General features: G+C 41.0%; 1 protein-coding gene across 3 annotated transcripts in view; it reads left to right on the forward strand.

Moving 5' to 3' along the window:
• The first annotated feature begins 408 nt into the window (after positions 1–408).
• The window catches only part of pdzd2 (PDZ domain containing 2), a 72,167-nt gene continuing 47,814 nt past the window's right edge, over positions 409–24,761 (forward strand). For all 3 annotated transcript variants that reach the window (XM_039803329.1, XM_039803330.1, XM_039803331.1), the window contains exons 1-4: positions 409–737; positions 17,394–17,750; positions 20,874–21,352; positions 23,085–23,601. In XM_039803329.1, coding sequence (XP_039659263.1) covers positions 17,631–17,750; positions 20,874–21,352; positions 23,085–23,601 — 1,116 coding nt within the window. In that variant the 5' untranslated portion in view covers positions 409–737; positions 17,394–17,630. The remainder of the gene's footprint in view (positions 738–17,393; positions 17,751–20,873; positions 21,353–23,084; positions 23,602–24,761) is intronic.

Genomic DNA, 24,761 nt, shown 5'->3' on the forward strand with positions numbered 1-24,761 from the left:
GCTTAAACATATATTTTTTTAAATATCGCAAATCGAATCGCAATATCTGGCCTAAAAATCGCAATTACATTTTTGCCCCCCCAAATCGTTCAGCATAATAGGCTATCTATAGTCCTTTTTGCTCAAATTGTGATGATCATATTTAAATGTGTAATGCTCAGGAAATTGTCATCACTTGTATGTTGTTGATGCCAGAGCTTGCGTGTGTAGTGGCCCCATAGATATGTAGGCTATAGTGGACCAAAGTAAGTGGGGATGGGGATCTACTGTGGTCCACTCCAGCAGCAGGCAGCAGCCTACACTGTGGCAGGAAGTGGTGCCTGATGGGGTGGGGTGGGGGGGGCGGAGTTTTCAGACCAAAACAGCCGTCTCAACAAAATGTGGACATGTAGACTCCGCCCTCCCGCCTGCATCCGAGCCTGGGCGGCCGAATGAAAGCTCATCAATCCCCTAAAGCGTATAATACCCATACCCGCTGAGAAAGAGAAACGCAGTGCGTTCATAACTGTAATTCAACACGTTTCATACTTTTCCCGCTCCTCGGATGGTTTTCCTACAGTGGATATCTGTTGAGGGGACTTTCGGACTCTGAAGCTTTTTTCAAGCTGAGCGCAGCTACTTTATTCTTGGACGGATTTAACCGTGAAGACGCTTTTTTACAAACTGTGAACGTCTCATCGTCAGTGTTTGGACCCAGGATCGGGAGCCTTTGAAGTGCACGGCCATGTAGCCCGAAGGTACGGTGGACCCTGCTTCACATTTCAATAAATGTAGGCTACAGAGACTTGATAATGCGGGCTGACCATATTGGGGTAACAGTGAAGCTAGTGTTAAGTTACTGTTCTTCCTACCAGAGTGTGTTAAAAGTGCGTGCCTTGCACAGGGAAGACAAATATGGATAATACAATATGAGTAGAAGACCCGAACTATCCGCTACCAATCCCGGGAGTTGTTCCATTCAGCTTTAGTAAACTGTTGCTGGCTCGAAATCGTCTGGATTCAAATGTGAGCGCTGGCTGAAATTAAAATGTATTTTGGGGGAGACTAGGCTATATATATTCCATATACTTTATAGCTTGAAATCCCTATTTGAACTAAAATAAGTTGCGTTGTATTAAGAGCTGCATAGATTAATCGATTCATTGATTAGTTGTCAACTAGCCTATTCATTTGATGATCAGATGATCGGTTTGAGTATTTTTTTTTTATGAAAAAAGGTAGGGCTGAATGATTAATCATTTTCAAATCGAGATTTGAAAGAATGCGATTAATCGATTTAGTTGAATTTTTGGTGTAACATTTTTTTTCTTCTTTTTATTATTACATTTACAGTTATTCCACAAGATAAATGCTGGAATAATGTTACATTTCACAGATTGTTTCCAGAAATGTCCTATTTTCAGTAGATGTTTCATTTATTTTGTATAACTTTATTTGTAGATGTTGCTGTTGAACTGAGGCAGATCAGACATTTCAGTTTACAGGATAGAACTGATATTTTTATTGGAATTGTTTTTTGTCATTATTATAAGTTTAACTTTTGTGATAATGTGTTATAATGCTCCATGACATTTTTTATCTCTAACACAGTCAATGTTGAAATTCAGCTAAAAAATTTTTTTTATCGCAAATCGAATTGTAATCGCAATGTCTGGCAGAAAAATCGCAATTAGATTTTTCCCCCCAAATCGTTAAGCCCTAAAAAAGAAAAAAAGAAAAAATGCTCTGATGTCAGCTTGTTAAATGTGAATATGTTCTAGTTTCTTCTCTCCTCTTTGCAGTAAACTGAATATCTTTGAGTTGTGGACAAAACAAGACGTGAGGACGTCATCTTGGGCTTTTTGGGAAACACTGATCCACATTTTTCACCATTTTCTGTCATTTTAGAGACCAAACAACTAATCCATTCATCCAGAAAATAATCGACAATGAAAATACTCATTAGTTGCAGCCCTATAGTTGTATTGTCAGCTTTCAGGCAGGGGCCACATCTGTGTTTCTCTTGTGTAATATATTCAGGATAAGCTGCTTTGTATTAATACATGTATTTAGATATTCCGATTATGGTGTAAGTAGATGGATAAAGGCAAATAACAGAAGGTAAAATGAGGTATAGCACACAACAACAACAAATAAACAAATGAAAAGGCTAAACTAAGTTGTGTGTGCTGTGCAGTGTTGGCATTGTTTTTTGTACAACTGAAATGGAATAATTGTGCACCAATTTGATAGACATTTAAAGATAAAAAAAATCATTTCATTTTTCTCCGTCTTCTCTGGTGCCTACAAATGTATGGTGCCCACTTCAGCAGTTTGATTTTCCCTCAGTGTCTGTGTCATGACTAAAATAGGTGAATATAGATATAGCTGTTAGGCCCTCTGCATTCCTGCTGAGGAAACTCTCTGCTCTCTGTAACTCCATTCATTGTTTTTCTCAAGCTCTTTTGGCTACGGCTTTAAAATGACTTCACTGTGAAATAATGTGATAGCTTTTACATCTAGAGGCTGCCATCCAGGCTGCACTGATCATTCCCAGCCTACCTCCTCCAGGAACCAGACAGTTTAACAGCTTAACGTAGTGAATAGGGAATCACTGAAGCCTGGAGCACATTCATACATACAGTAGGGCTTTAAGCCTGTCTCTCATGTTTTCTGTCACCAGTTTGGGCAAATCATGGGCTCAAATAGGAAATAAAGAAAAGAAAAGATGTGCATACTGTTTGATCATTGTAGATCAGGGGTCTTCAGCGTTTTTTAAACCAAGGACCCCTTAACTGAGAGAGAGACGGAGCAGGGACCCCCTACTACTGATATTGTATAAATTGAAGTTGCATATTATTGCAACGATTAAAAAAAAAACTAAAACCTTTATACATTCCTTTTTAAATTAAACATACATGTTGCACAGTGAATCCTCTGGAAGAAGTATATCATTGGATGGCTACATGACTATCTTATTTTTTTTTAAGATTCTTTTTTGGACTTTTCTGCCTTTCATTTTTCACAGTACAGCTAGGTGAGAAGGGGGAGAGAGACATGCAGAAAATTTGTCACAGGTCGGATTTGAACCCTGGACTTCTGCATCGAGGAATATACCTCTCAGCATATGTGTGCCTGCTCTACCCGCTGAGCCAACCCACCCACGCTAAGAGACTATCTTAACTATAGACCAGTAAGCCTATCATCACTGGGTTTTTTTCTCAAATATGCTGATATATATATTTGCTAATAATGTCTTGGATTCATGTTTAATTTTAGAATTTTTCAAAAGTTGTAACAAAACTCCCATTAATTTTGCCTGATGATACCAAAACGTTGCCTACTATTACATTTATTTTTTGCACATTAGACATGCGGGAGTTTCTCTGCAACTTTTGTCTTACTTATCCGTCTCCAACGCAACTCTCTCATGTTATAGATGGGCAAAGTATTTTTCTGTAATGAAAAACTTTCCAAAAATTAACAATAATTTGGTAAAGAAACAGTAAATAATTTAATGAAAAGAGGAATAAAAAATGTTAAATAAAATTTTACACCAAACATTCAACTAAGCATTGACTTAATTTTGATTTGATTAATCGCAGTCCTCACGATTAGCTAATCGCATTCTTTCAAATCTGATTTCCATTTCAAAACGACTCGATCAGCTCTAATAGTTACTTTACAACATAAAAATGTTCACACAAAACACATGTAGTTTATAAAATCTGATGTTTGATTCTAAAGTAAACTAGCCAACAATATAACGGCAACAAGTCCAGCTGAGATGATGAGACCATTAAACACACAACTGGTTGGATCCTTTACTCTTTCTACAATGGGAGGTTGTTCTTTACTTTTAATACTTTAACTTCCTGATGATACTGACATACTTTTACTTAAGTAACATTTTCAAAGCAGGACGTTTACTGTAACAGAGTATTTTTACAGTGTGGTATTAGTTACTGAAGTAAAGGATCTGAAAGCTTCTTCCACCACTAGTTTGGTCTCCACCAACATCTGTTTAGCTGCTGAAAACTGTGTGTCTGCTGTTTGCTGCCGAGCAGGTAGTGTTCAGTGGATTTATCAGAGCTTTTTTTCTGAAAGCAGCTGTTGCTGCTGCAGCTGAAAATAAGGCTGATGATTGCAGAGTTTGTGGGCTAGAAAACCACTAAAAGAGACTGAAAATGTCCGCAATGTTTATCATTTTCTGTGTGTCAGTTACTGTTACTGTGAGTGATCCCTTTCAGTCATACTCTTTTCATTCAATATTTCATTCAGTATATAAAGATATATTGATCAGAGAAGTGGAGACTTAAAGCAAATTGTGCACAGGGCTGAGACAACTCCAGAAAAAACTTGAAAAACACACAATAATTGTACTAAGTGTGTGTGTGTGTGTGTGTGTGTGTGTGTGTGTGTGTGTGTGTGTGTGTGTGTGTGTGTGTGTGTGTGTGTGTGTGTGTGTGTGTGTGTGTGTGTGTGTGTGTGTGTGTGTGTGTGTGTGTGTGTGTGTGTGTGATAGAGATAGAGTGTTAATGTTCATACTGTTTCCTTTCAATTGAATTGGGAGAGAGGGAGTTGGCTACAAGTTGGCTTCTTCCAAACAGTTTTAGCTGTCACGAGTCAGGACCAGGCCTGTTCCTGAATGACTTGGGCTGGTGGCTTAAAGGATTTTATTTATTTTATCATGTCTGTCTAAAACCAACAGTCAGGTGTCCATATATAGTAAACACTGAAAGTGGTTTTGCGTGCATGCTGTAGTCATCCCTCCTGTTCATGCTGATCATTAGGATATCCCTTCGTAATATGTTTCCAATGGAAGACATGGGGAACAATATCCAGTCCTAATTTTGTGCAAAAATGCATTATTTGGCCGGCTACACACTGGCTTCATGGCGTGAGCGTGTCAGCTGCGTGGCGTGTCCGTTTTTATTTGGGCTCCCATGTTAACAGGTTAGAGCTTACACACTGCCTGCGTGACACGCACATCTCAGGCGCGGCCCGACGCCTATTTTTCAAGCGACATGCAAGGGTGTTGGAAGCGTTTCCAGGCAAAATAGAATAGGAAAAGATGTTTATATGTCATTTTGACACAAATACATATTAATAAATGACATTTTGATGTTTGAAAGCAACCAGTGTGAACAACAAGAGGAATGATACAGCAAACAAAACCTGTTTCAACATGCATATCGCATTAGAGTATTTTTTTAAGTCAGACGTGAGAAAATGTGAACCTACTGTTTAAATCTGAGGCGTGTGCAGTACTCCTGTTCAGATAGGGACAGTAGGGCTTAGAGGGAGGGACACTGGTTGATGCTAGCTTACTGTCGGAATGCAAGTTCTTACAAGTACACAGTGATTTAAGGGTAGTCATGTCTGAGCAGATTATATGTTTCACATCAACATGAGTACATGTCCCAATCCTTTTCCCAGCAGATATTAGCATATTCCTTACATTATTTTTCATCAATTTATAAACAATTAATCATATCAGTTAGTATGGAGATTTCTGTTGTGTTAACACTAAAGAGGAGCTTGCATTTCCGACTATGGCCTCCAAGTAATTTTTGATTGAACGTTTATTTAAACATCCACATCAATTAACAACAACATAAATTAAAAAAAAAACACATGCATTCCCATAGGGTTGGTTGGCATCGTGATGTCAAGACTGACATTGTGATGAATAAACACACAGTTGGTGTGTGCAAGATGCACCCTTCAGAAAAACTGATGTGGTCATATTTACATGAATACAGCGAGGTCCACTCCAGTCCAAGACAGAATCAGCGTGCTCTGCTGTATCTGCACACCGCTCACATAAACTGCTGACAGCAGCTCACCACAACCTGAAACAATAAATATCTCTAATCCCTGGCATGTTCCAGTTCCCCTGTCCAGCCTCAGAGCCCTGAATCAGTTTCACCCCCAAACAAACCTATTGTACATGGTTTTTAACACGGTTGACAACTTGTTAAACAGAATAAAGGAATTGCTGATTAATGAATTTAAACAAACTAATTCAAACTAACTTCATCTTGCTGCATCAGACTTATTCCAACCTGTTTGACCTGCAGGGCTGACTGCTCTTGTCTGCTTCTTTGTTAGTTGTTTCTCAGTCATTTCATTTTAATTGATTTGAGCTGTTACCTTCTTTTCTTATTAGTCCCTGACATTGCGATGTGCTGCTTTTTAATAATCCCATATAGGGAACCTAAAATGTGATTGACCAATCACTGTCACCTGCTGAGCTGATTCAGACAGATCCTGATGCGCCTCAATAGTGATGGTAGTGTCTATTTCAGGAGAGGTAGAGAAAAGTGTTTTTTTAGGCAGACAGAGTGTGTGAACTGTGAAGGGCTGGACAAATTGCATGTATTGTTGGATCACAGCTGCTTGGTAATTGATGGAGCATCATGCTGTGTTGCCGTTTCCTTTCTGTTTTGGTCTGTTTAGTTCCACTACATTTGGATCAATACTATGGGTATATTCGTATTAAGTCTGATTGTCCTTGGGTCTAGTTTGTATTGAGCATGTTGGATTTGTGTAGGTATTCCACAGGTCCATTTTGGATCAGGCCCACAGTTATGATTATGTGCCTGGTGTGCTAAAACTGTGGTGGTGCACCACAGATGGCTCTTTGTAGAGGTTCATAGAATGAACCAACCGTCAACCATCATCAGGTGGTTGGCATTGATATGGTCCCAATAGTTAGGGCAGTATTGTAAGGCCTGACTAAGGTACTTCCTAATCTTTGTTAATAGTCTTCTCTCTTCTCTTCTAATCAAAATTACTTCTAGTTACTAGTTGGGTCTATAGCCCTTGGACATATGAATTCATAATAGCCATTTTTATTTCATCTATTTCCTCTAACCTAGCCTATCCACAAGGACATCAGAATCATCGTCCTGGTTTTCAGCTGAACTGACTGCTCACCAGCAAATAAACAAAAAAACTATTCTGTGCTAAAACTAAATGATGTATAATGATTTAAGCAGTCAATTCTTTTTTACTTAATGGCAAGTTTTGGGAATTACCACATTGTGTTGCAAAATAACCCAATCAAAGCCTGATTACTTTACATTTGGAACAGAATATAGTACAAAGTCTGTGTTAGTAACAGTTTCTAACATTTGGTAAGGCAGCTAGAGAGTCTTTCAATACCAATTAAGTCTTTAACAACCGTATGATATCATCAAAAATGTGTTATGGGGCCAGCTATTGTTGGTTTTGCCCAAATTTTGGATGGAAAAACTGGGGGTGTTTGGAGCACTAATAAGCCATTTTGAACCTAATGCATTGTAACAATTTGATTTATGAAGTGTTATGGCCTCAAATGAAAAACTACCTTCATTTACATCTAATTTCCTGGCTATCACCTGGACAGACTGTCCTTCCATCTGTTTTCTGCAGCTTATCCAGGGCTGGGTCACGGTGGCAGCAGGCTAAGCATAGTAGTCCAGACATCCCTCTCCCCAGCAACATTTTCCAGCTCCTTCTGGGGGATCGTGAGGTTTTACCAAGACAGATGAGATCTATGTATCTCCAGCATGTTCTGGGTCTCCTAGTGGTTGGAACTGCCTGAAAAAAACCCCGCCCATAAGGCATCCTGATCAGATGCCTGACCCACCTGAAATGGCTCCTTTTGACACAAAGGAGAAGCCCCTCTACTGGACCCAGAAGTGATACTCCCCACAAGACTGCTTGGGAGACTCTGTCGTAAGCCTTCTCCAAGTCCACAAAACACATTTCGACTGGATGGGCAAACTGCCATGACCTCTCTAATATCACTGCAAGGGTAAAGAGCTGGTCCAGTGCTCCTCTTAGAGCTGAGGTTTGACAATCCGTTGAAGCCTTCTTTCCAGCACCCTAGCATAGGCTTTTCCCAGGGAGGCTGAGCAGTGTCATACCCTGATGATTTGAGCACACCCTCTGGTCCCTCTTTTTCTAAATGGTAACCACCACCCAGATCGGCCATTCCACAGGTACTGTCCCAGACCTCCACGCGACAATCAACACAGCCCAACAGTGTCCAGGGCCTTCAGCATCTCAGGGCGAATCTCCTTCACACCAGGAGCTTGTTAACTACCTCAGAGACCTCTGCCGGGAATATGGGCGAGGCCTCCCCAGATATTTCAAACTTTGCCTTCTCCTCATAGCATGTGTATTTTAGGTTCAGGACTTTCTCAAAGTGACAACATCCCCTGTCCGGGTCAGCAGTTCTCCTCCCCTGCTGAACACAGCATGAGCCTAACCCTGCTTTCTCCTTCTGAATCGTGAAACGGTTTGCCAGAACCTCCTTGAGGTCAACTAAAAGTCCTTCTCCATAGGCTCCGTGTGGACCAGCTGTTGCCCCCAACAACCCCTGACTACTGAATATTATAGAAGTGCTCACCTACTGCTCACATTTACTTAATAAGTGTTTGTTCTTTTACTTGCATGGTAAAACTAAAATAAGATCTATTTATTGGAAAATAACACAAAACAGTTCCGGAAAGAACTGCTGCTAAATCAGTCATTCATAGCAATATTTACAGGAAAAACAATCTTTGAAGGGAATTATGATTTATTTTTCTTTTATGAAGGAGACAATCCTGTTGTGGTGGGTTTATGATGGTACATAACATGTTTTGAAAGTCAGTTTCACCAGCTGACTGAAGTGTCTGGACTACAGTGAACCACGTTCATGTTGTTTCCTTTATTCTGGAACAATGTGACATTTCGGATATACTGAAAATGGGCTTTTCGTAATCCTTGGCCATATGGCCCCTTGGAGAAGAGCAGGGGAGGGGGAGGGGTGGGATGAGACATTTAGGTCAGCCTAAAACACGGAACAATAAGTAGGGAACTAATCCTTGTTGTCAAACTGTAAAGTAGAGACATTTGTTTACCAAACAGTAAAACAGAGTGTGCACACCCTGGGAAACACACAGTGAGACTCCATAGATGGCTGTCCATTAGTGACTCTCTATATAGTCACTAGTGCAGCAAGGTGTAGCAAATTTAGGGAGTTCTGGAAGCCACTCCATAAGTCTGATGGACAATATCAGAGATTGGGGAGACCTACTTTTGAATACATGTCTGAATGTATTGCTACTATGATAACTTTCCTAAGTTGTAAAACATTGAGTATAACTTCTGTACAGTATCTTTGTGTCTGATAATTGTTCAAAGTGGACTTAATGGTTGGTATTACATCTTACATAGCAACATTCCTATACCAAGACCCCCTTGTATGTAAGAAGCAGCTTACATGATTGCAACACTGGTTGCACATAGTTTTAGGTACTATTCCCACAGTGTGGGAAACTATCCATGTACAGGCACTTCACAAAGCAGGTGATCTGGGTGATATAAACTCCTAATGGTCTCTTTGGTGGTGCATGTTATTGTGATTAGATAAAACTCTAGTGCTGCTCTGTTTAGCCACTGTCATCGCCGCATGACGCTCACTTTTTTCTGGCAAAACTCCACTACCACCACCCTTGAAAGGAGCGTCATCTGGCGGTGCCTGTACCCGGCTCACAGTCACCTATTGGCGGCTGAACAACTGCCGCTGGTAGCCGGCGTCCCGGAGCTCTGTAGAGGCCAAATACAACCAGCAAATGCCGCTCGGATTTTATCATTCTATTGCACTGTAGACTGTTCACATTACAGTGCTTTACTTAGTTTAAACTACTTCAATTGTAGGTATATAATGGTCTATTGGTGAAGTAGCATGAGTCACTATATATGTAGACCAGAAAGGGGGAAATCCCATGCATCCCGCCCTGAAAATCCCACCCTGGATAGATGAATAACACTATCAGCTATGAGAAGAGACAGTGCACGGGTCCTGCTGCTGTAAACCTGTATCTCTGTAGCCTGTAGGTCTTTCATTCTGCTAGAAGTGTTGAGCAATGGGCTGGAGATTACGTGCAGAGGGGGTAGTGCTCCATTTCGAGGGATTTAGGTCATTACTGGAAATGTCATGTTCATACTGTTGTTATTTAGCTGATGTGTGTCAACAGTTAAACTGATTCTACTTCTGTCTGTCTCCTCTGTCTGTCTGTCTGTCTGTCTGTCTGTCTGAAGATTACAATTTAAAGCCTTTATGAAAAGGCCTCATTTACACACTTTGATTTCAAGTGTGTCGTATCTCGACATAATTCCAGATGTGATTTAAGACACTTTCATTCACACTTACAACAAATATACGCCTCTTTTGGCCAGATCTCAAATCTGATTGCCTCAGTCTTGGTTGTCCCAGGCCTTATATAAACCAGGGTCCACTCTACTTCAGTCCAGAAAATGCACCGTTTTGGTTACTGCCAAAATCCCTAAACCTTGTGCAATCTAGCAGTTTAGTTACAACAATAACAGTTTTGTTAGCTAGCTATCAACTATGCTTTAGCTAACACAAACACAAGAATGACTCACATGAATGGACCATGAGTGAGAGAAAGAGAACGTTTGGCTTGTCTTCACAGGCTCTCACTCCCGCTGTTCCCTTACCCATACAGACTAATTCAATTAAATTTGATTCATAGTATCAAATCATAACGAGTTATCTCAAGACACTTTACAGATAGAGTAGGTCTAGACCACACTCTATAATTTACAAAGACCCAACAATTCCAGTAATTCTGATTACAGCTCTGTCAGTAAGTTATGTCTTTTTTATGACTGAATGTGTTGTTGATCTTCCCGTTTGTAGGGAGAAATATAATTACTTTCTGTGTAATTTAGCTGCCATTATCACAGGAGACAGACCAGAGGCTGTTTCCACAGACCACTTACTGGTGGTTACACACAGGATGAGCAAAGCTTACGTTTGCCTCTTATGTTTACAATTCTTCGAAAGAATGCGTCTCATTCAGTGCACTCAAATTTCCGAATGTCCCAAATGTGTCCTGGTTGCATTAACACTTGGACTTTTTGTTGCCCTATTTATCTATCTATCTATCTATCTATCTATCTATCTATCTATCTGTCTGTCTGTCTGTCTGTCTGTCTGTCTGTCTGTCTGTCTGTCTGTCTGTCTGTCTGTCTGTCTGTCTGTCTGTCTGTCTTTCATGTTGGTTATGTTTGAGAAATGAGTGGCTCGGATTCTGGATTCTGGATTTCAGTCAGGTGTTTTAGTTTGGCAGTTAGTTTGGCGGTGTGGCTCTGCTCATGTGATGCTGAGCAAGCATGACACAGACTGGCCCTCACAAACCCCCTTTTTTTTTTTATCCCTGTTGGGAACAAAATGTATCCCCCTTAAAAGTAATCAATGCTACTTCAACAATAGACCATATATTATACACCTAAAATAGAAGTATTTAAAACTAAGTAACACGCTGTAACGTGAACAGTCTATACCGTGAAAGAACGTCCGAGCGGCAGTTGCTAGATGTGTTTATGGTGTTTAGCCGCTACAGAGCTCTGTGACTCCAGCAACAGAGCTCGGTCGTATCAGCGGCAGTTTGTAGTTGTGTTTAGCCGCCAATAGGTGACTGTGAGCCGGCTACAGGCACCGCCAGGTGATGGACGGTCCTTTCAGGGGCCGTGGTAGTTGAATTTTGCAGAGAAAAAGTGAGCTTCATGTGGCTATGACAGTTAAGTTTAGGCACCAAAATGACTAGATAAGTTTAGAGATCTGGGTTTGAATTATAACACTCCCGAGGAACAAAAACGTGGGTGAAAGTATTTTGTCTCGCCGGGAAGTGAACCTACCAATTTAAAAAAAAAAAAAAAAAATTTTGACAAATAAAAATTACAACATTAAACATTACAGCACAAATCTTACTATTTATTTTCCAGCTCCTACTGCGTGAGCCATCTCTGTGTAACATAGAGTTTCTCCTGCGTGTCTCTAAGGCGTGTAACGTTAGACGGCCAATCACAGACATTATTAGATCTTGGTAGAAGCATGCTGCAGGCTGATTGGCTCACTGACGCTGATGAGATTTACTCCTTAGGTATTGAAATTTGGAATTGAATGACGAGGCATTTTTTCTATACCCATACTAAGGAGGTAATACCCAGCCATAGTGGCCATAAGCATGTCACATTTCCTTTGAATTGCTTTCTTTGGAAGCTTGCATGACTTTCACATCTGGACTCAGAGAGAATACCAGGCATGCTGAATGCAGCCAAAGGAACATCTGGCAAGATACTCAGTGTGCTTGCAGCATCTTGATATTAAGGAATTATACTATGTGAGATCTGAGACTTTGTGTAGAGATTATCATGTCACATTTCCCATGAATTCATGCAAGCATTGTCTTTTCATCAGGAAAGATTTAAATGCCGAATCCTGATTTCAAAGGAAATCTACTGCCTGAATGGGAGTAAATGGTGAGAAGATATACTCCTGAAACAATGGTCAAACAGTTAGCTTTAGAGGTTCTTGAATGAACAACCCTGGGTTTTTCAGCTGAATATTTGCATCGTGTTACTGTCACAGAAGCAGTAGGCCTTTAAGTATTAATCAGAATAGTAGAAAATGACAACCAAGTCAAAAGAATATTTTTATTATGCTTCGACAAAAACAAGAATTATTGTATATTTGGCATTTATGTTGAATGTATTATAGTCCATCGTTTGCTTTGTATTCTAGAGGATCTTTCTGCTTGGTGAGAGAAGAGAAGTACATTTGCAAAGCTGAGCTGTTGAATGGAGTGTGTTTGCTGATTCAATTGTTGAGTAAATGTAACAGTCCTCTGTAGTTGGAGTCAAAGTTTGGTGCACCAAACTACAGTAGATAACATCTCTAGTGAGATTTGAGATTTATTCATTTGAAATAGGGACAATATTATTTGAACATGTATGCAAATATGATAGATTATATTCGGTGGCTAATTTACATCTTTAGTCCATCTTTAGTGTATAAGCAGAAGCCCTCAGTGCCTGCAGCCCCACCTAGGTAAATTATCAGTAGCCGACACTAGATTCAATGACATCATATGAAGGTAAAATGATTTTTTTTTTTTAAAGATTATTTTTGTTGGGGCATTTTAGGCCTTTATTTCCACAGGACAGATGAAGACATGAAAGGGGAGAGAGAAGGGGAATGAGATGCAGCAAACAAACCCACAACCACTGCGTCGAGTAGTAAACCTCTGTATATGTGCGCCTGCTCTACCAACTGAGCTAACCCGGTCACACGCTGTTTTGAATTGAAGTTACCAAAACCAATAAACCTGAACCAACAAAACCGCATCAAGATTTCCATAGCTCAGAAAGGGCGATTTATATTCAATATCCCAGAGGGAGATTTGTTTTCACAGACAGTATAACATTAAAAAAAGATACAGCTATAGACACAGAAACATGCAAAGACAAAACATAAAATCTTAAAGTGTACATTCAGCAGCGTAACTAGGCAGACCAATGCAAGGTGGTCAAAGCAGGCCCATCACTCAGATGTAACATAACGTAATGTTGAATGAAAGAAGTGAAAGCATGCAGCTTTAAAAATCGACCAACAACAGCGAAATTAACTGCACAGTTGACGCCTAAATTAAAAAATGACTAGAGAAAACAGACTGCCTTGCTATAGAAGAGAAGTTGCAATAGCAAGGCCGAGATAATGATGAGCTAGACTACTTGACCAAATCTATTAGAGATGACATTAGTGACAGCGTACATTGACACAGATGTAAACATAATTGGTCACAGCACACATTGAAAACATTATTCATGTCTGCACATTTCTGCCTCATAAGCACAAAACACAAGTGTGTAGGTTGATTATTAGTCCAATAAATAATAAATCAGTTCTACTTACATCATAGGCGCACTCTGTGGTGGTGTTGTCCATGGTTGCATTGACGGGCTAAGCTTAACGCTAAAGAGGGTAGGTTGCCGATTTTTCAACCCTCTTGAAGCGAGTTTGCTGGCGGGTTGTGACATCATAAAAGTTGGCTAGTATAACAGGCATGTTGTATCAACACATTCTCACTCCCATCGCGCCAAAAAGCGATGCTTGGTCAGGAGCCTTTGGCGTTGTTATTGACGCTACCAGTCTCCTTTAGTGTCAGATCTAAACGCGCTTTATCTAAACGCAATTGGTCGGGACTATTGGCGTCCCTTCCCGTGACACGTGGGACAAGAACGGGAAAAGAAGAACGGGACAGTTGGGTTTAGGAAAAGGGACACTAACCCCGGTCTCCGGGGTGAAGTCTTGGATGTAGTCTCGCTTTGCCAGACCTTCCTTCACAGCGCTGCAGAGGAGGGTCTGGCTAGTCCACACAGCATTCCTGGATGGGAGAAAAACGTGCTCTGGTTTATTGCCATTTATTTAAACCAATCACAATCATCTTTGCCCTAATCTCCGGATGGAGCCACGGTGCCTCTGCTAAATAGTCTCAGGAAGGAACTAGTTTTGGTGGAACATGTGTACGTTCAAAAATTGTTTTAGTCGTTCAACAGAAAACTCAGACTGGACAGATAGTCTAGCTAGCTGTCTGGATTTACCCTGCAGAGATCTGAGGAGCAGTTCACCATAGTCCTCACAAATCCACCGCTGTTTAGAATGCCAACACGAAGGAAGAGGAAGGGGACGGACATCTGGACGAAAATTAGGGATTCGGGTGGAATTTCCGGCGGCACCTGAAAAATCCCGGAAATGAAACCTCAACAACATAGACAACCAATTATGCAACAGTAACTGCTTTTCCTCCTGATATCACATTTTGAAAGCTTCATCTCCTTGAGGTTCTACAATACCGTCAGCTCCACTACTTCCTTGTAAACGTAGGCTACACCTCCTATTCCAGTCCGTGGTTCAGCTCAGGCCAGAAAAGGGCAGGCCCTGTTTGCCTTCAGTTGGAGTGTACAGGAATAGTAGAGGCAGATGGTACCACAAAGCCCAACAGTTTATTTGAAGCCCGAGCTCTGCATAGTCATTAAAGTGTGGTCTCATGGTAGCCTGCGTTTTTGTCTATATCTGCCACAGATGTGGCTGCACTCAGCTCTCTGTCTGTAGTTAAGCGTGTAGATGATGGGTCAACCCAGATTCCTCACTTCACATAGGAGCCCTGCGTTGTGAATGGGGCCCCTGCAGGACTCTGCTGGTTTAGTGTGTTTCAGATCATTTACAACAAACTTAACATCACTGTCAGCCATTTACAAAAGCATAACTTTAGAAGTTATAGAAGAGACGCATAGGTTTTCATCATCGAGGCAGTTGTTGGTTTTAATTTATTTTAGTTGAGGAAATGGGGTGAGACCTTGTTTTATACTGTCTATGGGTGAGACTAGCCATTTAGTAGTTTTGGGGAGACCAACAGTTTAAAAAAATAACAGCAATTAAAAAGTTGTGTCATTGCTCAACCTTCCTCAGATAAAGTTAACACCCATCTAGGATACTCTGTGTTAAAATGTTTTCAGAAAGCCAGCTAAACCAAAAAAAATAAGCAGCAAGAGGTGTTCACTGGCACTCAACCAAAGAACGGTTTTGTCATGGGCATTCAATTTGTTGCTTTTAACACACTAAAAGTTCTACAAGATGTAAATTGTAAGATATGCTGTGTGTAAATAAACATACTGGAAAATTGTGGCTGACATTTACTATTGTGAATCATTATTTGGCTTTACTTTATAGTATGTGATTTATTCTACAAAATCTAGTTTTTCTATTGTTTGTTTTTTTATTCTATGCTGTTATTACGATCGAGTCCAAACATAGTTTGACTATACTCAATTCTGACTTACTGTCTTGTTTGCGCAACATCAGTTTCAAAGGTGCCCTACTAATTGATGTCTTAGTATTATTCGTGTTTGAATGAGGAAATACATTATAAACCCTTCATAAACCACTTAATATAGTGAACCTATTGATGACTGCATCATTCCTTATCATTCTAATCATGCAGAATAACAGTAACCCAAAACTGCACAATAAGTCAACATATTGTCATGAGTGGGTTTGTGTGATATCGTACGAAAACTTAAGAAGGAAAATTTGTATGATAGCTAATGAAATTCTGTGCCTACGTGACAGTTAAGTTTAGCCACCAAAAGGTGACTGTGAAACAGCGACTTGACCGTTAAGTTTGGTAAAAGGTTTGTTTTTTGGGGTTAATACACCACTCCCCTTACCTGGCCTGGCCATGAAATTACCTACTGTCTAACATGTTCTAATCCTACTGTCAACATGTTCTCTGTGCGTAATAGTACATGATTCTATATATCCCCGTAGTGCCATCTATAAATGAAATACTTTAAAATGTGGTCAAATATTTTGCAATGTGAATTGGTAAGGTTTCATGAATCTTTTAATCTTTTAAATTAAACTTAGCGTTAGTTCATGCGGGACACGGAAGTCTTTTTCCCACTGATTGAGTTATCATTCCTATCAGACACACACCAATCACAGCCATTCTCCCATCAAGGCGGTGCTTTTAAAGCAACACGCCGACTTATTGGGACTTTTTCTTATTCACAGTAACCCCCAGAGTTAGATAAGTCCATACATACCCTTCTCATCTCTGTGCGTGTTGTAACGGCTCCATCTAGCCTACTGCTCCCAATAAGTGACAAAATAACGCCAACATGTTCCTGTTTACATGTTGTGATTTGTATAGACACAGCGTGTACAAATAACAAGGTCACTATGCTTTTACTATCTAATAATTGTTAACTCTATTACTCCAACTCTGAGTGAACTCCAGGAGAACTCTCTACTCCTCACCACAGGGCTTCAGGTGCTGCAAGCAAATCACTCCGCCCAAGTAGCAGAAGTAGCAGTGCTTCGCCTTCTGAGAATATAGTTCCCAGTATGTATACGGTTAGAAGATGGCTGTGTGTCATGTGACCTTGTTATTTGTACACCCTGTGACTATACAAATCACAACATGTAAATAGGAAAATGTTGGCGTTATTTTGTCACTTATTGGGAGCAGTAGACTAGTTGGAACCAGTTACCTCCAGGATCTGTGCTAAGCTAGGCTAGCGGTGGGGGTGTCAGACAGAGTTACAACACACACGGAGATGAGAAGGGTATGTGTGGACTTATCTAACTCTGGGGGTTACTGTGACTAAACTAAAGTTCCAATAAGTCAGCGTGCTGCTTTAAATGTGACTCCCTCCTCACTGATCCCTGCTACACTGATGCTGCTTCACTCACTGCTGCTGCTGTGCCTCCATCTCCCCAGCCTCCACCTTCCTAGTTCAGAGTCCTAACATGACTCAAAGTTTAAAATGGTTTTCAATGTCTTTCTTTTGGCTCACTCTTGTATACAGAGGGGTTTCTGCATAGCACTCCCTATTTCAGCTTAGCATGCTACTTGGCTGGTCCAGGGAGCTTTATCAAGAGTGGAGCCATCAGCTCCAAGCATAACTATTTCCATGTGTGCAATCAATGGTTAAATATGACGAGCGTGTTCCTGACTGAATTTATATTTTATCTACAATGTGACATGTTATTGTTTTCTCTTTAGGACATGGCCTGATGCTGCAGACACCACAGCAGACATAGCCTGCCAGTAATCCGATACTTTCCACCCTGGCTCATCTGGAAATCTCTGACTAGAGTTTGATCAGTTTTTCTGCAGCCCCCCTCTCTTAGAGATGGATTTGGGGCTGTCAGCCCACACTGGTTCCTGTGCCTGCACTAACTGTTGGAAGCATCGGGGTGGCTGTTGGTGAGGGACACCCAACAGGCCCAGGATGCCAGGATGCCCATCACTCAGGACAACGCCCTCAGCATCCTCCCACTGCTGGAGAACTGGCACGGGGCTCAGACCACAAGATCACAGCAGGACCACAACCTGAATCAAGACAATTCTGGCTACAAGGTACCCCCCCCAACATGTCTCTACATAAATATGGAATATCAAATACAACATTACTGCAGCGTAGATTGCTGGAGTCAACTCATAGCCTTTAGAAAATGAGAGAGAAAGAGAGGTAGAAAAGGTGCACCATCACACTGGTCCTAGTTAAATCTATAATGATTCATTTTGTATCTAAAATCTTATTCTGTACATGTAGTATAAGTAGAAGTATAAAGTACCATAAAACTAAAATATTCAAGTAAAGTATAAGAACCCCAATCAGTTACTTTTTACTGGCTGTTCCAGTTCATATCATAAAGAAGAAGGAAAAACTCAGGTTATACCGGCCTTAGTCTCGCATTGCCAGACCTTCCTTCACAGCGCTGCGGAGGAGGGTCTGGCTAGTCCACACAGCATTCCTGGATGGGAGAAAAACATGCTCTGGTTTATTGGCGTTTCTTTAAACCAATCACAAAACATTCAAAAGTAGCTTTAGTCGTGCAAGAGAAACAAAGAAAACAGAAGGAAACAGACATCCGGCCGAAAAAGAGGGACATCCGACTTTCCGGTGGCACCTGAATAATCCCGGGAAATAAAACATCGCCGATATAGACTATACCAGCCTTGACAGTCAGCAGCAACAGTGTTGGAAAGTAATTTAAGGTACATTCAAGTAATATGCTTAATTACAGTTATGAGGTGCATATTACTTACTATATGTACACTTCTACTGGAAGGGATTCAGTCCATTCAGTGCTAGAGGAAAACATTGTACCACATGTATCTGACTGCACGTTACTGGTTACTGTGCAGAGTCCGATTTACCTACGCAACATACCATTAACAAATACGTATGATATATTTAACATGTAGGTTTCGTTGTTAAGTAGTTATTTTGTTCATAATACTAATGTACTATTAAGTACATTTTTTAAATACATGACTTTTAACCAGTTATTTTAACAGTGCGGTATCAATAGTTTTACTAAATTAAAAGATGTTTCTTCCACTGCCACTACCACCATTCTGTTAAAGAAAGGGTGAAATAAGGCGAGAGGAAGGCCCCATATCTAAGTGTACTTAGGGCCCCCACATCACTGAACTGCCCCTATATATATATATATAGCTCAGTAGTGTAAACAGGAAGTGTCATTGTCCATGAGTTCTATTTATGGAAAACGGACATGCGGACAAATGCTGTCGGAAACAGGTGTCAGCCAGTGTGTCAGTGATGATGGCTATGTGGTTGTCTGAAGGACAGTTTCTACACTCTACCGCATTAGAAAAAAATTCTTCCTTTCTTCATAAAAGTATGCGTATCCTCTGGTCAGTAGTTTTGAGTATTGAAATACTGTAAACCTAGTCTCACATTGCCAGACCTTCCTCCACAGCGCTGCGGAGGAACGTCTGGCTAATCCACACAGCATTCTGGGATGGGAGAAAAATGTGCTCTGGTTTATTGGCATTTCTTTAAACCAATCACAATCGTCTTGGGCGGCGCTAAGTGCCGGACGGAGCCACGGTGCCTCTGCTAAATAGCTTAAGGAAGGAACTGGTTTTGGTGGAACATGTGCACGTAGGGAGGCAAGCTCTGGAAATAAAATGGCTGTCGAGTGTGTGATGACAATTTTACTCAATAAAAAGATGAATATAATTTGATTGTCAGTTCTAGCTCGGAGGATGTTTCGACTGGAGTTTAAAATGCCAACACAAACAGAGCAGAAGGTGACGGACATCCGGCCGAAAGTGAGGGACATCTGGCAGAACCTGCAGCGGCACTGGAAAACCCCGTACACGAAACGTCACTTAAAAATGGGCAAAATTAAATTCTCCACAAGAATACACCACTAAAATCAGTTTTTAGGTATCACACTCCTGTAGACAAGCACTGTAGGCTTGAAGGGCCTCAAGCTATAGTTAGCTTGGATGCCCAGCAGTTATGGATTCCAAAGGCTACTGTATCTGTTTGTTTTTTAAGATTATTTTTTGGGCTTTTCCGCCTTTATTTGACAGGACAGCTAGGTGAAAAAGGGGGGAGAGAGAGAGAGAGAGGGGGAAGACATGCAGGAAATCGTCACAGGTCGTATTCGAACCCTGGACCTCTGCGTCGAGGCATATACATATGTGCGCCCGCTCTACCCACTGAGTCAACCCGGCCACACCACTGTATCTATTTTTTATGGTACTTTTGGTGGAGAAGGAATACATAATGATTGTGGGAAAGTGGCACAGTGAAATTCATTTGTGTGTCCTGGTGAAGTAAGTGTTGCTGGAAGCTTGGTGACGTAATGACTACTTGCTCTCTCAGTAGTTGACAGCGCAGTAAGTCAACACAGTTAATTCAAGCGAATGTATTTGTGCCACCCATTCCCGTCTGATGACTGATTGAATTTTTTTTTTCCCCCCCGGGGTTTTTTCCTTTTTTTTCTTTTTTCCTTTCCGCTTTCAACACTGCTTAGATGGTTTGGTGTAGCTTGCAAATTCGCACATGAAAGTTCAGAGAATATGAACTCAAAGCGAAAGAAAGAAACCCTTTCTTGGTGAGCTTGGTGTAACTGGGCTCCAAGACGTTTGTGTGAATGTAAATGTAATCTTTGTTCAATTGTATATATTTGTGAGCTGATGTACATCTGTAGGAACCAACGGGCTTGGGGCTGAGAACCACATAGTAGGGAAATCAGGAAGTATCGAGAGACGAACACTGGTTTTGGTATTTTCTTAGGATTTGTTGATGATAAGAGAAATATAGAATATCACCAGCCTTATCCTTTAAGTTAAAGCATATCGACGCTGTCAGGCAAAAACCTTGTATGTCCAAAACCATTGTTTTTCAGAAAATAAAAAATCATTGGAAAAACATTTTAATGAGGTATTTTTCTCAGACATAAAGGGAGACCAAAAGTATTCATTTATGGAAAAATTTTTTTTATAATGAAACGACAATATGTTTTTTTATCCTTTCACTCAGCTGTGTCGAATATGATTTATTGGTGACAACTTGTCAGATTGTGTTGTGTGCCGGTGTGCTAGTAAACAATTTTTCTGGTCATATATAACCATGCAGCGTTTCAGCGTTAAAGACTTTTCCTCAGATGTTCTCATCCAGCTTCATTCACTGATTGGCTTCTCTTCTTCTTCCTCCAGCAGGTGGATCAGGACTCCTACCAGAATGGGGAAGGCGATAGTGTGTGCAGTAGCAGCAGTGTTAACAGTGTTAATGTGGAGGACATGACCCTGTGTCTGGCTGCCATTCACAAGTTGATGGAGTACATTAGGTTCAACTTCTTGGAGGGGGACACAGCTCCGTCAGCCAGCCCTTCCTCCTGCAGGGAGGGGCTAGACGTCGAGGTTCATGCCGTTTCTCTCAGTAAGGACGAGGGGGATAGCGCCGAGTTTGGCCTCAGCTTTGGGAACATCCCTATTTTCGGGGACCCTGATGGGAGAAAGAAGGGAGGCCCGAGGAGAAGGAGGGACCAGGGCCCCATCATGGATGTGGGCTGCATCTGGGTGACAGAGGTGAGGAAGAAGAGCCCAGCAGCCCGCTGTGGGGGGATCAAACTGAGAGACGAACTGCTGTCACTGAACGGACAGCTGATGGTGGGAGTAGATGTCAGTGGAGCCAGGTAAGACAATTTCTTTTTTTCCCTTTTCTTAAAAATGTGGGGCAAATGTGAATCGTCAATTTGGTCCACTAAAAGTGCTGTCTTTGCTGCTAACAGACTCAGATTATTATTCTAAGTATCTGACAACATTATGGAAAGGATCCCTACATAGAAACGCCTTTTCAAAACCTCCACCAGACTCCATTTAAAAAAACAATACTTTTAGGGTGTATAGAACCAATACACATTACACATTAAATAGACATAGGAAAAATATACAAAAAGTATTATAAGAAATATAGACAGGGATAGATGGATGGTTCATCCAATCCAATCAGGCATTGTAGCCAACCTGTGTAAGATCTGACACACCAGCGGCATTCTCACATACATCAACTCTCCAGAGAAGCACCACTTTTATCATATTTGCTTGCCGGATCGACAAACGATGGCTACTCTACTACTTTTTCTGTCTGTACCGTGCACATATTTTATAAATGTGCCGGCAAGACTGTATGTGCACGCCCTTACACACTTTCATCAGCAAGGCCTGGCATTAATGCTGTCAGCGGCAGCTAGCAATGGCACATTTCTGGTGGCACCCTCAGATGTTTGTGGCAGCTGCTGTTGAGATGCATAGATGTATAATTAGGTTTGGGTATTGAAACCTGGTGCCATTATGGCACCGTTTGCTAAACGACCTGTGTCCTCTGGTGCTCCAAAACGGACATTGCAGGCAACAGCAGCGTCACTGCACATGACGCTAGATAACATTACACTTGGCAGCAGGTAACGTTAGCCTACCGTTAGCTAGTAGTGGGCTTTAACAAGAGACACCATGGACAGTCCCGCTGTCTGAGTTGTCGGAGAAACAACACCTGTGGTGCGTTCAAATGCACCTGGCATGCTCATGGTGCATTCAAGTGCACCTCGAGAAACAAGCTTTTGTTGTAAAGTACCCTTCTTGCATTTAGTGGTTCTTCTCTTTGTTGTTTGTTGTTGGTGAAATAAGTTATTATTACATTTTAAATACATCATTTAAATTTGACCATATGGCCTTAGTAATAAACAAGCCTATGTTTAAGGTCGCCAACTGTCCCTTTGTGCTGTTTATTTATTTTTTATTTATTTATAAGTATCGGTTTAGGCACTGGCACCGTTTTAAAAGTATTGTTTTTACACCGGTATCGGAAAGAACCCAAACGATACCAACCCTATGTATAATACATCCATGGTGAGATGACATGTTCGTGCTGCTGTTCCGAGAGATTCCAGACCCTTTTCGAAGGATGCTACTGTACTATACTGACCTAAATGATTGGGACATGTTGCCTATTTTTGGCACTTCTGGCATTTTGGTTATTTTAAATTCATAAATTTTGAAATATTATACAACATCATAAAACTTATACCATAATGCTCCACTTCAATGGCTATGCCCCCGCAGCTGAAGTTCCTCGTGTAGAAGGAATTGTTTGGGTCTGAAGCAGCTCCAAAACTCAAAAAAAAAGAAACAGATGAGGAAATTTCTAGGAGCAGATTGTTGAGCCAACAACTCATTAAGTTATACATTTCTGACTTTCATGTATCACCCAAGTCCACTTTCCACTTCTTTTTTAAACAAAATGTAATTTAATAGAAACGCTATACAGAAAGCATAAAGAGATTACCTCCACCCACAAAGGTGGAAATGTATGACTGTAGTTTTTCCTTATGATATTTGAACCTGGATCCCGTCAATGCTTTTTTACAGTTACCTGGCTGACCAGTGCTGGAATGGAGGCTGTATCTACCTGATCATGCTGCGGCGAGTAAAGCGAAAGGCTCCTCCCCCTCCCGGTAACGCGAATGGCAGCGGCAGCACCCCTGTCAGCAGTGACAGCTTTGAAGACCAGCAGCAGGCCAGAGCTACTTCTGAGTCCTCTGACAACTCTGCAAACTGCAAACGCACGCGCAAGCTTGGTGTCATATCCCGATCGTCCTTTACCCGAGACAAAATGGACACTACCGACTCAGGACTCCAGACCTGTTACAACGGCTACAATGGCTCTTCTGTCCCCACCGATGCAGCAGTCAGTCCTCCGGGAGAGGACTTCGGCTGCATCCTGTCCACATCCACATCCACAGAGGAAAGCCCAGACGCCTTTCCTAAGGCCAGAACTCTTCCCCAGCGTCTACACGGTGGAGGCACTGCCACCCTGCCTGCAAGGTGTCACAGTCAGCTGTTAGAATGCAAAATGGATTCTTTCAGCAGTGAACCTTCCAGCCAGGTAAGACACGCTGCTGACCTACAGAGCTCTGATTTAATGCTCAATCACAGGGCGGACAACGGATTTTATTCTGAATTTGTGATTCTAAACTAAAAAAAATAAAAATAAATGTTAACCGTTTACTGCCAGTAACAGTTTTGACCGATTAATACTATCAGTTTAACAGTTAAACAATATTATTAAAACAATAGTTAAAAAAGTGTTTTGCGTTCTGAACTTTATTTGGAAGTCATGCAAGGTAATTAACAGACTTTACTTGGTCATTTTTTTTTTTTTTTTAAACAAAAAAAGATACATCCAGTCCCTAGATTTATGCTGACACAGCAGGGGAACCATTCACAGAGGGAAATTAGTAATGTTTCCAGGGGTGGGTGGCTGGACTGAGAGGCTGAACTGAATGTTCATGTAACGCACCATCATTCCTTTTGTCTGGACCACGTTCAGCCCTGACAAAACGTAGCAAACCGTTTAAAAAAAACAACTGAAACAGGTGCGTTGAAAACCCTGCTGTGTGTGCAAGCGTACTGCCTTTTTATTGTTTATAGTTTAATAAACATGGTTCATGATAGGTTGATATGTTAGAGTCTTTGGCGATTATACTCAATACGCAATGTTAAATAATAAGGGGTATAAAGGCCGTAGATATATACAGTCCCTCCAGAAAAACGTGATTATGCGATCGCATAATTCAATGCATAATCAGCCAAAGTCCGCATATTTATGTGGGGGCCGCATTTTTTCAAATACGCCTCACTTTCGCCGCATAAATTGCTGATTTTCGCGCAAAATATGCAGTGCTTGCATGATTTCATAATCCCCGCAAAAAAGTCACATATATCTTAGCAGAAAGTTGAAAAATTTTGCGTTTACTTCACACAAGAGCAGCCATTTCCCCCTGTTGCCATGGGAACGTTATGAAGTGACGTAATTACGCAACGTGAAAACATCATTGAAAAGGACGGTATAGGGGGAATCACTTTTTTTTCTCTTTTTCATCAAACCGCAGTTTTTGCAAGTTCCCGCAATTTTTTTTCTCCATTGCATTAAATTGCATAAATATCCCACATATTCCATCGCATTTTTTAAGAAAATGAAAACTTTTCTGGAAGGACTGTTTATAGGAACATCCCGCCGCTGGAGTCTAGACACTGGTTGAGGTG

This window comes from Perca fluviatilis, chromosome 6 (assembly GCF_010015445.1).
Source record: "Perca fluviatilis chromosome 6, GENO_Pfluv_1.0, whole genome shotgun sequence".
NCBI classification, from domain to species: domain Eukaryota; kingdom Metazoa; phylum Chordata; class Actinopteri; order Perciformes; family Percidae; genus Perca; species Perca fluviatilis.